At 43.0% G+C, this 16,578-nt stretch overlaps 4 protein-coding genes and 1 non-coding gene across 6 annotated transcripts; 2 read left to right on the forward strand and 3 right to left on the reverse strand.

Moving 5' to 3' along the window:
- E1B28_002830 (uncharacterized protein) lies at window positions 1-1,389 on the forward strand (the record flags this gene model as incomplete). The annotated part of the gene is made up of 1 exon (XM_043159779.1): window positions 1-1,389. The coding sequence occupies one exon, from the start codon at window positions 1-3 to the stop codon at window positions 1,387-1,389; it is 1,389 nt and encodes a 462-aa protein (XP_043003385.1).
- A 36-nt stretch (window positions 1,390-1,425) lies between these two features.
- Window positions 1,426-1,922, reverse strand: E1B28_002831 (uncharacterized protein; the record flags this gene model as incomplete). Its single annotated transcript, XM_043159780.1, has 4 exons — window positions 1,426-1,443; window positions 1,498-1,573; window positions 1,631-1,808; window positions 1,877-1,922. The coding sequence occupies 4 exons, from the start codon at window positions 1,920-1,922 to the stop codon at window positions 1,426-1,428; spliced, it is 318 nt and encodes a 105-aa protein (XP_043003386.1).
- Window positions 1,923-3,255: 1,333 nt separating this feature from the next.
- On the reverse strand, window positions 3,256-3,351 carry E1B28_002832. Its single transcript has one exon. It is a non-coding gene; the product is annotated as a tRNA-Phe (tRNA).
- A 1,481-nt stretch (window positions 3,352-4,832) lies between these two features.
- On the forward strand, window positions 4,833-6,182 carry PST2 (flavodoxin-like fold protein). 2 transcript variants are annotated; one of them, XM_043159781.1, is made up of 5 exons: window positions 4,833-5,017; window positions 5,086-5,194; window positions 5,253-5,310; window positions 5,378-5,745; window positions 5,811-6,182. In XM_043159781.1, exons 1-5 carry the CDS (start codon window positions 4,937-4,939, stop codon window positions 5,936-5,938), a joined length of 744 nt encoding a protein of 247 aa, XP_043003387.1. In that variant the 5' UTR covers window positions 4,833-4,936; the 3' UTR covers window positions 5,939-6,182. The 2 variants fall into 2 exon arrangements, with proteins under 2 accessions (XP_043003387.1, XP_043003388.1); XM_043159782.1 differs by having other exon boundaries at window positions 4,858-5,194.
- Window positions 6,183-7,013: 831 nt separating this feature from the next.
- E1B28_002834 (uncharacterized protein) lies at window positions 7,014-7,501 on the reverse strand (the record flags this gene model as incomplete). The annotated part of the gene is made up of 4 exons (XM_043159783.1): window positions 7,014-7,066; window positions 7,126-7,185; window positions 7,243-7,310; window positions 7,365-7,501. The coding sequence occupies 4 exons, from the start codon at window positions 7,499-7,501 to the stop codon at window positions 7,014-7,016; spliced, it is 318 nt and encodes a 105-aa protein (XP_043003389.1).
- Between the last annotated feature and the right edge of the window lie 9,077 nt (window positions 7,502-16,578).

Below are 16,578 nucleotides of genomic sequence, written 5' to 3' on the forward strand. Positions count from 1 at the left end.
ATGCAGCGCCGTGTCCTATCCGTCATTTTTTCCACGTATCAACAACCATACCATTATCCTATACGGTTCCTCATATGCAGCCGTCCTGAATCCTGGATTCGACAAGAATTTAGTTGTTTCAGTGACCTGACCAAACATATCGAACTGGATGATTCGTTCCGCCCCCAGTACGACATTGAACTTTATCTCAATCAGCAGTTTCAGGAGATCCGAGAAGATCCCAGCTATTCGCAGGTTGTATTCCCAAACCCGTGGCCATCTCCCCATCATGTTTGGCTCCTGGTTCAGAAAGCCGATGGCCAATTCATTTTTGTGATAACTGCTATGAAGTTTGTCAAGATGGAGTACACACTTCCAACTGATCAGCTTTGCATTATCCTCAATACTATATGCAATCTTTCCTCTATATCTTCGATTTATTCGTCCTTCGATGATCTTGACCAACTTTATCTCATGGTATTACGTGCCAACCCTGACTGCGATAAGCGTCTGCTCTCCATCCTTGCAGTGATCACCATAGTTCCAGACTCATCTCCAGCATTCATTGAACTTTTACTTGGGCTCTCTCCTGGCATGGTGGCTCAGACATTATGTGCGATGCACTCGGTACTCAATGTCTGTGGTTGGGAAGATGACATTGGCGTTTACCACCAATCTTTTACTGATTTCCTTTTCAGCCAGGCACGGTCAAGGGAGTTCTACATCGACTTCTTGATGTGGAAGGACTCCCTGGCCTGTCAGTGGACTAGACTCCTTACCGAGCGGTGTAGAGATGATCCTGAGCTGCTAAGGACCACACGCTCGGCTTACTCGAGTTCTTTACGAAAATTGGTACAATGCTGGAGCAATGACTGCCTTTATCGAGTGGGTCGTATCAGTAGTGCGCTAATGTCAGAAGTGGATGCTTTTTACCACGTGGCTTTGTCTATTTCCGCGGAGCTAGTGGGTCACAAAATGCTCCTTCAGATACTTGCAGTAATTCTACCATCTCGTGGTCCATACTCTCCCGGGTTCATCCAATTATTGCTTGGACTTCAGAGAGAGGATTTAGATCGGGCATTGCAAGCAATGGACACAATTATCCACATAAACTCTTGCTCCGATCGACAACCTGGTTTCCAATGCATTTCTCTTGTTGACTCCACACATTACACATTCCGGGATTTCGTCTTCTCCCGTTCTCGGTCAAAGGAGTTTTTCATTGAAAAATGCTATCATAGCAACTTCCTTGCACTGAAATGCCTCCGTCTTTTACAAATGGATCCGACTCGCCACGATCTGAGGGTTTTGTTCATGGGAAATTGGGCTCACATCTGCACTGGCATCGACAATCTTAGTGCGGAATTGTTGTTCGAAATCTGCCGTATGGAGTTAGCGGCGCCTTCGTGAAGTCCCTCAACTAGAGGTGCCCGACCAACTCAAGGACTATCCGGTGACTGAAACCTAGAGCTAGGTAAATCTAACATTTTTTAAAATGGAGCTGGACGATGCACACACCGTGCCGTGTAACAGTATAGATCGCGCGCGCTTGATTCGAGAGCAAGTCGAAGTTGATGCAAAGATGTTCGAAAACCTGAAAGTAGACCAATCAATGTGAATCCTAAAGCCAACTAAACTCCATCGCCCATACCTTCTTCCGCACCACGCCATGTACCCGTATGCACAACGCCCATCTACGAGAAGCTCTTCCCTCCCACCACCGACGCGGGTGCCGCCAAACATGTCCCCCGGCTGCAGTTTTCGCATACGCATATCGACTTCAGCCCAAAAGCTTGATCCTCCTGGTATCACCCCGGTCATTGGCCGTACTCGATAAGAAAAAGAAACATCGTCAGCTGGGAGGAACACCAACAAAGCTCGTGTGACTATGGCATACCTCGCAGCACCATACTTAAGACCATCGGACCCTCCCGCCTCGCCATTTACTGCCAGAGGATCGTATACGAACATCGGATTCGAGATGAGGATTCTCGATAAGTAAATGTTGAAGTAATGCGTTGATTTTCTTGGACAAAGGTTGGAAAGGTACCGCGAGAGATGAGCGAGAGATGGGTCGTTGAATGGGTTGAGACGAAATGAGGCGATGTCTGGTACGCGTGACGACCGGGAAGATAAAAAGAATGGAAAGGAGGTTGTTCACGTTGCACTGGTATCCTAATTATTCGTAGGAGGCGGCTGTTTATCTCGTTATTGGGGGTCCTTGACAGAAGCTATGGCGCCAGCATCCAATCACTGATCAAAGAATGAATATCATAAACTTTGCGAGCCCTCAAATCAGGAGAATGAACGTACCGATCGATTTGACTCCATCAAAACCGCCCGCTCAGTGCTCACAATCCCTCCCAAAACCTCTCTCCCAAAAGACTGACTGTGGTTGTGGAATCGTCCAAATCCGAACTTTGAAACGCATACAGAACGTTTTTGACGGACATCTTGGTCGGTAACATGGGTTTACGTCGAATATGAGAGATAACAGCGGCCAGCCGTTGTTGTGGTTTGGAATTGGGATAGATAAAAGCAAATATATATGATGAAGGCTATGCCGCATTCCGAGCCCGTTCTTGAAATTTTGCCATATATCTGATTCCAGAGATCTCGAAAAAGCAGGAGAGCGTGAACCTAATGAATGTGAACATGTGAGGACTGAAATTCAAATTTTACATATCACATACCATCTAGCACTCGAACGATTCAACCCAGCCACCCTTACTACAAAGAAGAACATTGAAGTCGAAGGTTGAACCACCACCAGCCCATGGTTCCTACATCTTTTCATGAAGAAAAACCAAGTGTCCTAAATCGTAGCAACCAAACCGCTTTGAGCAGAATCCAAGCTTGACAACGTTGAATAAGCTTCGAGCTGGTTTTGACATCATAAATATCGGGTTAAAGTTGTCAACTGGAAGAGCGTATGCAAAACTAATATTGCAGGAGCAATCAAAAAAGTTAACGATGCGCAAGCAGGGTGGACTTACCTGATGCATTCAGCGATTCTTTTCATCTCCAGGGCCCAAACTACCGCGCGTAACTCCTGAAGATCTTCCTAAGCGGTCGACTGTCATGCAATAGCCCAAATCCGAGTGTAAGTTCATTAGAAAAGACGTTGTTGCTAGCTCGAAGTAATTCCAGGTTCAGGTGAGGGCAACTTGCAAGTCGCACTGATCACGTTCAATTATGTGAAGAGATGTAGAGTATGGAACTAGCTGTGAGCAAATTATATATAAATTTGGCAAAACCATTCTGTATATAAGGAATTGGGGGTACCGCGGATCGAACGCGGGACCTTCAGAATTGTTTCTTTGTTTCAAAGGCAACTTCAGTCTGCTGCTCTCCCAGCTGAGCTATACCCCCAATATTTAGGGTTGCTATAATTTTTATTATGTCGATAATATTCAGCCTTTGAACTTCCGTAGTAAAGATTAACTTGAGATTAAAGAATCGTAGCAACTTCGAGGCACCTTGGGCCGCCTTCGACCGAGACCGGGCTCTCTGCATACCTGAGTCTCCTTCATATCTACATACAATATTTCTAAGTATAACTCGGGCTTGTAGATACGGACAATATGGTACCACTGGCACCGAGCGTCAATGATCTCTTCTTCGCAGCGCCACTGCACAGAACATATGGCAGCGGATATTGACCGCCGAAGCAAATACTAAATACCAGAACCTTGAGGGCCTTCTCCGTACACCTCGGTTTGTGATATCATCGATAGAATCTACTCCCCGGGTCCAAAGTGGCTGTGAGATTGATATCAATCCATGATATTCAAAATTGCTACTCGAGGTCTGGAGTTCTGACTGCTGGCATGCAATCATGTACCATAACAGCGAAAGTCATCGTCATCTCGGCCGTGATTGGACTCATAATTGTAGATCAACAACTCCCTCCGACAACCTCGAAGCTTTGTCGAAGCTATCCAGAACACCATGCGCTTGCCATGCGCATTTCGATCGGTTGCCTGCGCGAGCTGTGTACTACAATAACCGTTGTAGTGACGGAGTAGAAAATACCTCGAGCCCGATCGTTATGAGCGATATTATCACGAGAGAAACCCAGAGTTAGTCGCCTTTTTCCATTCTTCTCTCGAAAGATGACACACTGGATGGATACACAACTATAAGCGAGCCTTCAGCGCATCCGAAGACGATTCGTACGTCTGCGATCCGTACGATGGCTTCGTCCCGGAATCCGGTGTCGTTTAAGAACATTAAACAGTTGATTGAACTTGGGCGGGAATACGTACGCTTCCGTAGTCTTCCATATCTCGGGCAGAAAGACGCGAAGCGCCTTTCGGAATGGATTTGAAAGACTGTCAGCCCTGGTGCCGTGCTATCCTTTTCCTCTCCGTGTTGAAGCTTGCATAACTGGCTGGGAGCATCGAAGAGGTAGATGGACTATCGATGTACCTGCTAACAAGGAGTTGGCAGGAGGTCCCGAGTTTTCGTACTGCATTCAAGGGTGACTCCACCTTGAAGTTTTGGTTACTCGATGCAGATTGATGCAGTACACGAATATCGCGGGACGAGGAAACAGGGTGTAGATACGAGTAACGGAGATGGAAATGCAGTTTCAGAACAGCAAGAGTTTCGTTACGATTTTCGGATTTCCTGTCAATTTACTTGTCGAATTGAGGAACAGAGGAATAAGAGAAGGAGAAAGATCGCACCGGGTTACACGCTATTACACGCTAGAATGAAAACAAAACCTTCTATGGGCTTCAATAATCGTTTGAATGAAGGGACACAAATCTCGGACGAGGGTGTAGTGACCAGTTGAATTTGTGACTTCCAAAAATGGACCTATTGTCTCACCGAGACTCACGGGTTACTCGGAACCCCCGAACAGCGTCCTTCCCCCTTCGAGGTATTGCTTCTATCTTCATGGCGACTCTCTATAAGAGCAGGACCCAGTCTTTCCTTATGCGAGTTTATCATGTGCTTCACGAAAGGGCAAAAAGGTCTGTTTGATGATAGCAACGCCACCAAGGCCAAAGGAGAAAAGCCCAACACCAAGGTGCGAGCCCACACTATAAAAACCCTATCGCCATCCTTATCCTTTTCTTAACTTCTTCCTTCTCAAAGCTTCAGGACCCTCCACCCCAAACTCTTACTCAAACCAAACCGCAGTCCACAATGTCTCCCCCAAGAGTCGCTATCATCATCTACTCCATGTACGGACATGTTGCTACCTGTACGTGTCATACCGCTCTTCGTCGTTGAGAACTGCGCCTAACCGATCTCACGCGTAGTGGCCGAGTCCGTAAAGACAGGTTTTACAAGAGCCGGTGGAAGTGCCAATATCTTCCAGTACGTTTTTTCCAAATCTCATCGAGCATCGGTCAAGTACTTATCCTTCTTTTTTTCTGTTACTTAGGATCCCTGAGACCCTCTCCGCCGAAGTCCTCGGTAAAATGCACGCACCACCCAAACCCGACTACCCCATCTTTGACTCGCACAAACTCGTCGACTACGATGCCTTCATTTTCGGAATTCCCACTCGTTACGGTAACTTCCCCGGTCAATGGAAGGCGTTCTGGGATACCACTGGTGGACTCTGGGCCAAGGGTGCTCTTGCCGGAAAATACGCTGCTGTTTTCGTCACCAGCGGTACTCCTGGTGGAGGTCAAGAGAGTACCGTTCTCACATCCCTCTCCACCTTAGCCCACCACGGTATCAACTACGTTCCATTGGGTTACTCCCAGACGTTCGCCCTTTTCTCAAACCTAGATGAGGCTCACGGTGGTAAGTTTCATGGGGGCAGTTTCGCGATTACTGAGAAACTGATCCCTCTGTTCGTTTTTTTCTAGGATCCCCATGGGGAGCTGGTGCTTTCGCTGGCGCCGACGGTTCACGCCAACCCTCTGCTCTCGAGAAGGAGATCGCCGAGACGCAAGGCAAACAGTTCTGGGGCGTCATCTCCAAGGTCAACTTCTGATGAGCTTTTTTTTTGTTCTGGGTAAAACAAACAAAAGTGCCTCGCGGTGGAAGAGAGCTTGTAGTAGTAGACACTTGGTTCCTCCCCCCTCTATACCTTATTTGATCGATAACTAGAATAAACTTTATACCTATACCCGCTTTTCTGATACGAACACTGCACTGGCACCGGAGTACAAAGGTTCGATAAGAGATATATCCGCCCTTTCAGCTTGCACTCTGTGTTGGTCAACCCCAGGTATGCGCATCGAAGATAGATTCGAAGTGTAATTTCGTGTCTTTTGCTGGCAAAAACGAAATTTATATGGCGTTCTTCGTCATTCTTATGTTGCATGGCCGTTATTGTCGATTAAAATTTGGGGGGTCATGATTCCGGGCCGCTCCCATTCATCCGCCCATTCTTCCGTGACTTCCATCCCTGTTTCAACCCTCGGTATCAATTTCGGCATCCCCCCGATTTTTTCAAATCCCCCTTGGCTATTATATTCATTGAAAACGTGCCTCAAGTTTCAAAGCCGGAACTATCACAGTGTAAGGCTGAAACAGAACGGAGAAATGGAACATGTTCCTCAGGTCCGAGGCTGTCACATAGCCAGGGCCACTATTTCGTACCTGGCATGGGCGGTCTCGGTCAGTGGTATGGCCTCGGTACTTGTATAAGTTGTATTACCACGACTCTCGTCAAATCCACCCAGCGATCCTGATGGCACAAGTCGCTAATATGACGATGACTATCATAGCGGAAGCTGCAGCTGAGAGCTGAGAGGCAAACTGAGTCGGAACTGGCTAATTACTATTTCTAGCTCAGATTTTTAGTCCTTGCAGATTTGGGAAGAAAACTGGACCAAAAAATATATATCTAAAGTGAATAATGAGGTCCTGAGGAGTTGGATTTCTTCCTGATACTATTGGCACAATATCAAGGTGTCTTCTCATATGTGTGTAGTATAGCCTCAGTTCAGATGTTCAGGTTTTTATGTTCTTTTACAGTTTCTGGATTCTAATATACATCTTATCAATTAGTATGTGTCTTCACCAGCTCTCTAATTACTTGGAATATACCCATAACCATGCTCTTAAGCTTTTCCAGTACTCCACAAGCTAGTGCTCTCCAAACCATCCAAATATCCTAAAAAATGGATTATAATATTGGCTCTAGTCAACATCCAGATGCCAAAGAAAAAAAACCAAGAAGTGAATGGTTGTGTACCTTTTTCAAACCAAATACAACCACTACCACCCAAGGTGCTGAAACAAGATAGAGAGTTAATAATAATATTACAGAAAAACACAATAAAGCCTGACCACCAGATCGAACAAAAACATGATAATAAATGGGTGAAAGCTTCTCAAGGACAAACATAACACCCAATCTGTTAAATAGGTCAATTGTGCCTTCTCTTGACATTGGATAAATAAATACATACACCACTGAAATAACACTGGCAATCCATATCATTGAGAATTGGATGAAGAGCATGTTATATTCCCTCAGTAAGTAGCGTAGCTTGAAAGGTGTAGACTGGTTGATGCTGTTGATTTTGACAAGGTTGATAGCTATCATAGCTATAGAATAAACAATTGAACTGTTTTAACATGGTACCCTGGTATATAGAGATGGATAAAGTACTCACTGTGCAGAACCACATATGCCACTACAAATCCCATGGTAATAATACAGTCAACAATCTGGCTAGATTCAATAATAAGATAAGCTTGAGGGAGCAGTTATATTCAACTTACATTGCAGAATGATCAAAAATGCAGTACTGGTGGCCAAGACCACCAAATTTAACCTTGGTGGAATGTGTGATACCAAACTGAAAGGAATCTTGAGAATACTGAAACATCTTAGAGGGTGGGTTGGTTGTCATACAACTAGATATGAGATTATCAAGAGACACCATATGAGGTAGGGAATAATGAGAAGCTTATTAGAAAAGTTCAGATTAGTGTCAGCACTAACACACTCAAGCTATTTGTACACACCAATGGTGACTTTGCCCATCTCTGTAATGCCAGTTTGTTCTGTGAAAAAGTGGACAATATATTCCAATAAAGCTTGGATAAAAGAAGTTCAGCCACAGGATGTCCACAGCTAGAATGACTGCTCATGGTTCACCTCCAGAAAGAGTGAGAAATCCATCATGCTAACCCTGTGGACTTGTTAATGATTTTCCTTTCAATAGGCAGAGATAACTCACAGTGTGTTGTTTGAAACTAGTAATGTAGCATGCACAATGCATATGTCATGCTTTGGTGTTGATAGACTTTGTGTTGGTTGTTGGCCAGTAATGTAGAGTAAACAGTTTGAGAGGCAGAAAATGACCCATGATATTACAGATCCATGCCAAACTCTTCCTCTGGAGAGGTGACCAAACAAAGCAGTAAGTTCAAGAAAAATGAGGCCAGCAAGTGCAGTGAGTTGTAAGGGTGGCCATACTGCAATAGAAAGCAGGTATGCCTCAATTTCATGATCATTACTGGGTGCCATTTGGGGTTGCACCAACTATGAATAGTGGTCTGCCTTTTGAGTTGGGTGTCTGTAGGAAAGAGAAGAAATAGTTGTGTAGCCAGCAATTATGGGAAGTGGAAGGTGAAGGTAGATGGGGTGATTCAATCTTTTGGTTATCAAGATCAAGAGACTTTTTTGTATATGACTACATTTTACACTGATAGAATTCAATGATCAGAATGAAACAGGGCTAAATAGTGGTTATTTTAGTTCAATTATACTGAGAAATCTGATACTGTACTTGAAACAGATTGGTCCTGGCCCCTGCATGATATACTCAGCCCCTCCAATTAGAAGTTAGACTATAGTTAGTATATATATAGTGACAGAAGCCCAAAAAATCTGATGAATTATATAGTTATTTAAAAACATTCTATGCTAATTCAACAAATACTTGAGATCCTTATATTTTAAGCAAGTAGATCGCAAATACAACATTATAGAGTACAGATATGAGAGTTTGGAGGAACAGAAAAGAGTGTGCATATATAGCATTCAAGTTTTATATAAATGCTGTACAATTTCTAAAACACTGCTACTGTATGGTTATAAATATTGAGACTTAGTGTAAGATGCAATGAAACAGAAAGAGAAAGAAATTGCCTTGGAATGTGGTGTTACAATCCCCAGATCTAATACTTTTTCAAGCTTGAACCAACTTCATGTTTGTCCATTGAAGTCATCTTGATTTTTTTGGCATCACAACACTGATATACTGTCTATCTATCAGATCTTCAATAGCTTGTTTTGTCTGATACCAATAGAGAACATTAATAAGCATTAAAAAATCACACTCAATCACAGATTTCATTTGTTCCAATCTATATTTGGAGTGCTCAAAGAGAAAAGAGAAAAGGAAAGCATGGCTCAAGAGTGACTTGCAGTATGCACCCTCTCAGGGTTACTTCTGCTGGCAGAACTAAACAAGCTACAATCCCGAGTAAGAAACCAAATTTCACATTTGGCTTAGAGAAGCTCGATGGCACTTCAGATAATAAACTGAGAATTGAAGGTGAAGTTGAGTTTCCTCACAGTATATAAATAATAATATTCAGTAGAGCAATTGCGAATTGGCTCATTTAGTACAATGAAGGAGGGGGGAAAAGTGAGAGAAAGCTATACTAATACATATTTCTATATATCTAGGCTGATCCTAGGGTGGGAGCAAGCTAAGGGATAGAATAGACTACTTATTGATAGAGTTAGTTGTCTATTTTGTGTTTGGTTTCTCAGCAAACCATTTATGGAATTGTTTCAGCAATTTGGTTTGCAGTGGAGGGCCAAACAGAATAGTGGACAGGCCATACTGTCTATACATGTAAACTGGGAGATGGTCTCAAGAAGGGTAATGACATTACCATGGATCTTTGGGAGGGTTTTGTGGAAGGACAATATCAAAAAAAAAGATTAGGCTATAAGATGATGGAGAAAAAAAGAAGGAGGCTCCCTATCCTCTGTTCATTAGTGTTCTCATCAGTTCAGGTTAGTGCTGGTTTGAAACCGAACCACGAACCAAATTGCTGAAATGGTTCCATACACGGTTTGCTGAAAAAACCAAATATAGAACAGTTTTGGCCCAAGAAACCCTGTTTTTGAACCATGTGACCCAGCAGATCACTTGTAGCTGTTGGTCACAGGAAATATCACATCAGAGAACCATTACTGTCACACCAAAGTGATGCCATTTGCCATCATTGTCACAAAAAGGCATCAAAAAGTTTAATATATTTTTCTGGGGAAAATTTACTCAGGAATAGCAGTTTAACTGGTTTGAGTCTAGTTTTCAGCCTGAACTGTGTCCCTGAATGGCTCCTGCTGACCCATCAAAGCCCAAACTGGTACAAACCACGCCGAACTGAACCGAACACGCTGATGATAACACTACTGTTCATAAGGTAGTAGCAGGCCAGTTTCGACAAACCCCACATGCATTTACTTTTTTGTGACACCCTGCACCAAATTGGGTGATGCAAGAGGAGAATACTCTGTCCTTGTCGTACAAGGTCTTCTGGTACAAATCTGGCTCTGCTGTTTTGTAGCAAGTCATTAAAACAAGTCATGCAGTATGAATTAAATTTTATGCAAAATTGACAGAGTAGATACAAATATTCAAAGTAATTATAATATCTATTCTGCTTCATAAACACCATCTACATGATATTTTCATGTTTCAATTCGTCCATAATGCTTTCTGGGAGTACCCTGCAACCCCTATACTTAAGACTCACCCACACACCTTGCCAACCATTCAAACTGTATGCATAAACGTCATCAAAGTGGAATGTGTGGCCAATTTAAGTAAAATTAAGATTAGTATTTACACTCTGTACTGTAATAATTAAATCCCATCTTTGCATAGAGGACAGGGGAATTTCACTAAGTGAATTTAGTGCATTTTGTTGCAGATCAAATTTGGCAGGTGATGGTTTAGATAGGCGGTATACCTGCTATCGCAATGCAAACTAGATTTAGCCTTACTAATGCAATTTTTAAACATTTTAATAACATTCAAGTTATAAAATATAGGAGTGTAAGACTAGGGTGAGCCCAAACTACTAGTCAAATGTCATGAACTGAACCAGGAGTAGTACCTATTGCCGACTTTTCCTCCTATACAGTCAACTGCAGTTGGACTTGGCATACGATCAAGGGAGATATCATGTGAAATAGGTCGATTCATAGGAGAGTACTCCTAATCTTAGAGAAGGGGTCATCGGTATAGGAGTACAACCCTTTCTACTAGATAGGTATATAAGGAGTACTTAGTGGTAGATATTTCCCTAGAATTTGATCTTCTTTGTCCTTTGTCTTCCTTGGTCCTTGGTCCTTTATCCTCCCTATCCTTACCTTTTGCCTCTCCCATTCACTCAGTTGCTCTACGTTGTCCAGATCGCCCTTGTCAGGGGACTCACCATCTAATTGGGATTCAGACTCACCCTAGAGTCCCTTCTCTAGTGTTAGAATACAGGATGGGGTATACATGGATTAGGATACAGGTATGTGGTACACTACACTGGTGTACGTTGGGTACCGTCTATTGTATGCTCTCATTGTCATTGGAGTACTGGCTCGTGAGGATATGGTCCTCATCGTAGGATGCTCTCATCGCCGAAGGTCTACTCTTGTCATAGGAGTACGGTTCATCATACGGTTCACCACACGGTTCATGGATATTCACGATACTGGACATCACTATTATTCATTCTCCTTGGTCACCAGCTCTTGTCATTCTCTATTGCTGATAGGCCTGTAGGATGGTCTGACAGCATTAGTCTGGAGTATGATCTCATAGTAGGTCGGAGTACTGGGGTTTGGTACCCCTTGGAGTACACCCTATGTGGGTGTTGGGTTGTTTTAGGCGTATGCTATCCTCAGTGTCAGGGCTCGAGGCCCGGCATATGCACAGGCAGTTCACCCTCCTGACATCAAAGCACAAGCCTTTGTGCGAGACTTTAAACTGTATAAAAAGTACAAATTTGGAAGATGAGAGACTTTGGGAGGTTTCAAAAACTGTAGAAACTTCAAGAAGCAGCCTCTCAAAAACCTTCACCTTTTGGTTAGAAGGCCTTGTTTTACTTGTGGAATGCTTGGAGCGAACATAGGGAATTTATTGAATACTTTACTTTGACTTCGCAAAGTAATGTTGGACAACTCAGACTTAAAGGAATTATAACGATGGATATATTGGACAAAGGACCTACATGCAGATTTAGGATAGCAATATCTGAACCACATGCAGTCACAAGGAAGGATAGGATCATAATATATAAAAATAAAGGAAACCCAGACCTCACGAAGTTTACATGACAATTGTTGCTGGAAACAGGAACACAGGAAAATGTCAGAAACAGTGACTGGACCTTTCCCGATTAAGGGAGCAACAGGATACAAGTGAAACAGGATATATGTTTCCAAGGATATGTGGAGGACTCAGAAACTTTGGGAAGTCTAGACTTGGTCCTCGTGACACGGATACAGACAAGGATTCTTTGTTTATTATTTTTCTTCATGGTTTTTGGCACAATCTCTTGTATTATACCTGAATAGGCAAGTTTCTGTTTGACTTAAAGGGATTTTATTATTATCTTCGGGTTTCTTACTGTACATATCTTGAACTTTTATGATTTCAAAAAGTGTATATAAGGAGGGAGAGTTATAGGGATTTCCCCCCAGCTACCTATGAGTGGAGACACAGTTCACCTACTAGGATTCACTCAGGATCTGACCTTTGCCCCTCACTTTGCTGAAGTTTGGTGTTCTGTGTTTGGATTGGATTGATTGGATCTTTTGCAATTGGAATTTGATTGGATTGTTATTGAAATTGAACTTGGATTTTGAAGTGTCAGGGGTCGATCCTTGGGTGAGGCAAGCTGACAATAGAAGGGGAAAAAGGAATGACTCCTAGGTAGGATTGACCAGACAAGAGTGAAGTTCTACTGTACACTTGGAGTACTTATATACTACACTACTTAAGGGGTAAGGAGTCGAGTGGGCAGGGGCCTCCCTATCTACGATGGTCTACAGCGATCACAAGTCGGACAGAGTGCTCAACGGTGAGGAGCCAAAGGGACAAAGGGAGGACGATCAAGCGCGAGGATGGGAGGAGTCGTGATAGCACGTGAAGTACTATGGAGGAGTACTCGGAGTATATGGTGAGCTCATGACATGAAGTCAATTTGGAACTTATATTCAATTGGAATTGCATTTGGATTTGATTGAAATTTGAACTTGAACTTGAACTTTGCAAAGCCTTGGATAAAAGCTTTGTTGAATCATTGATATTGAAATGTTGAAACTTGTGTTTTGTCTTGTCATTTTTGATAAGAAAAGAATAGTCCCTTGATTGAATCTTAAAGACCAAATAGTCCAATATTCTCTCTTTCTTAGTGCCTCTTAGTGCAAGCTAAAGCCCTAGAATACTGACCTCTACCCCATACTCTAAGGGATATTCTTTTGGTGTGGTTGGTTTGTACACTTTGTGCTTGAGGTGTGTTTGCCAGCTCCATTAATTGGACATCCTAATGTGTTATTACTCCCTCTTTTTCTTTCTTTCTTAAGTTCACATGTCTAAATCGCATCAAATAACGCGTTCCCACCTCTTCCCAGATGCCCTCTACCTATCCCCAAACTTTGGTGCAGATCTACTGACTAATAGCTGAGATACAAGTACCATTTCTCGTTGTTTTTCGGGTTTTTGGCCATTTGACCCCATTTTTGATTGAATTAAGCAGAAATTCTTAGTGTTCCATGATCCTACAATCAAATGAGAATTTTTATGATTTTATGATGATTTTACACCATCCCTAGCATGCCCCAATCAACCCCCATATATATCAATATTACCCCCTAGGACAGTGGGAAAATGTCCTGCAACATCCCCTACATATCCAGAACATTTCCCACACTGCTGTACAAAATCCCCTCTAGTACCTTTACAAAGGCAAAAGAAATAGTATTATAATGTATTAACAATATACTATTGTTATGCTGATGGAGTGCGGAGCCAGTACTGGAGTGCGGAGCCAGTACTGACACGCTGTTGCAGAGGGTGACACTGGTCAGCTGGGCAAGTGACCAGACCAAGAGAAATCAAAAACATAGAAATCTCTGATACCATTCATAAATGGACTGGACTGCTTTAACCTATATAAAGCTTCCTTGAAGCCATCGTGGACAGCCAACATCTTCCCATCCTGGTATCTGGGTGACGTATACCCCTCTTGTTCCAGGGGTGTGTTAAGAAATGCAGTTTTGAAGTTGAATGTGGACAGGTGATAATTTTTCACTGCTGCTTCAGCACAAGTCATATGGATGGTATCTGTCAGGAGGGTGAACCGCCTATGCATTAATGGGCAAAGTATACCACTTAAGAGTCAACCTAATATCAGAGCTATAGGAGTAGCACCAACACCAAATCAACCCAAAAACTAGTAAACCTCCATGTAAAGTCTATCAATAACTCTACACACCAGGAAAGATTGCAAGGGTGGACTGCTTGGCAAAGGTTATGCACAAGATCACAGTCTCAATATCGTATGAAGGTCTTATGAAATCAATGTGTAACTGCAAGTGTAAAACACCACAGCTATGGGGATTCTAGGGTTTGTAGGGGTTCTGTTTATTGTCCAGTGGACTAAGTGGGACTGTGATTTTCATCTACGGTAAGACTAATTCGAACGATTGGAGACTATTGCCCTCAATGGACACGAAAACTAAGTCCTCGGCGGACATGAACGCTAAGACCTTCAACGGATCACGAAACAGTAATCAAGACCTCGGCGGCCTACGGACAGATAGTTCTCAAGTTTTGACCTCAACGGTCTCGTATAGTTCAAATCAAATCTTATCGTATCACTGCACAATGACAGGGCAAATCTCTCTATTGGGTGTCAAGAGCAGTTACTCACAGGCAACCCACTCAGGACTTTCCTACGCACGGGTAGTACTTGCTTTAGCTACGGATACATGAGCTGCTTTTATACTACTTCTACGCTAGCTTTGTAATCCTATCTCTACTTGTTTCATCTCTAAAAATAATGCACCGTAGCTATGAATCCATGCGGAATCTTATCGCTAGGGACTGTTACATGTGCAGAATCTTGTCTACGGAGCTTTTCCATATTCGAATCATATGTTTTGGACCAATCTGGACCATTCTTCATTCTTGTTTCAGCATGTAGAATGGATCTACATAGGCGTACCACATGGTATTTCCTGCCTACAGACCTTATCCTGCATTTCAACATTATCAAATCATATGGACTTTGTGTGTCCAAGTAGTTCTAGCATATGGATCCAGAGTTCCGAACTCCTGTAACACATGAACAGCACGGACTCCGAGATCTGTTGTTCATTCCTGCCTGGTTCCTAGGTACTCTATCTGTGATCTGGGATCTGTATCATGTCTTTTTGTCTTTTCCTCAGATCGGGACTTGATCTATGGTCATATCAAATTTCTCCTAGTCTGTGGTCCTATGTCTGATTTCTTGTCGACTAAATCCCCTGTAGAAGTAGGTACTCCTAGTATGAAGGTCTTTTGACTTCGTTAAGCTCTGCTATGAACGGTTCTGTGAAGACTACAAGTCTTCTAATAGTACAATCCCTTAATATGCCAGTGCATAATAGAATGTAGAGAGTAGAACTTGGTGAATTACTGCTTAAGTCCTCTGCTCATAGTGTTCTACAGGTTTCGAACGGTCATACAGTTTTCTGACACAATCTACAGCTCTCTCTAACTGGTCTAGCTGCACCTACGGCACATTCTACTAGTGGCACTAGCTTTAACTAGCAATTCGGGCTCACTCTAGTTCTTAATACGATAAATATCGCTCCATAGCACTGTTTAAAGTGCAAAAAGAACCTTGTAGCATAGTCAACTAAGTCACATTAGCATATGCCAGCCTCGAGCCCTGATGCTGAGGATAGCATACACCTAGAGATCGTAATTCAGACTAATGCTGGTGAACCATCCTACGAGCCTATCAGCAATAGAGGATGACAACAGCTGGTGACCAAGGAGAATGAATAATGATGATGTCCGATATCATGAATATCCATGAACCGTGCAGTGAGCCGTACAACGAACCATGAACCATACTCCTATAGTGAGAGTAAACCTTCAGCAATAGAGCATCCTGTGACGAGGACCGTATCCTCATGAGCCGGTACTCCAATGACGACAAGAGCATATGATAGACGGTACCCAGCGTACACCAATGTAGTGTACCACATATCTAATCCATGCATACCCCATCATGTACTCTAACACAAGAGAAGGGACTCTAAGATGAGTCCAGACCACAACTGAATGGTGAGTCCCCTAATAAAGGCGACCTGGACGATGTAGAGCGACAGAGTGAATGGGGCAGAGGCGAAAGGTGAAGATAGGAAAGGATAAAGGAGGACAAAGGACAGAGGACAAAGGAGATCAGATTCTAGGGAACTATCTACCACTAAGTACTCCTTATATACTTATCTAATAGAAAGGGTTGTACTCCTATACTGATGACCCCTTCTCTAAGATTAGGAGTACTCTCCTATGAATCGACCCATTTCACATGATATTTCCCTTGATCATATGCCGAGTCCAACTGCAGTTGACCGTATAGGTGGAAAAGTCGGTGGTA

The sequence above is a fragment of the Marasmius oreades genome, chromosome 10 (assembly GCF_018924745.1).
Source record: "Marasmius oreades isolate 03SP1 chromosome 10, whole genome shotgun sequence".
NCBI lineage: Eukaryota > Fungi > Basidiomycota > Agaricomycetes > Agaricales > Marasmiaceae > Marasmius > Marasmius oreades.

Coding starts and splice junctions, on each gene's coding strand:
- PST2 (XM_043159781.1), top strand. CDS start 4,937: ATGTGCTTCACGAAAGGGCAAAAAGGTCTGTTTGATGATAGCAACGCC. Junction 5,311..5,377: donor GGAAGTGCCAATATCTTCCA/GTACGTTTTTTC, acceptor TCTGTTACTTAG/GATCCCTGAGACCCTCTCCG. Junction 5,746..5,810: donor CCTAGATGAGGCTCACGGTG/GTAAGTTTCATG, acceptor GTTTTTTTCTAG/GATCCCCATGGGGAGCTGGT.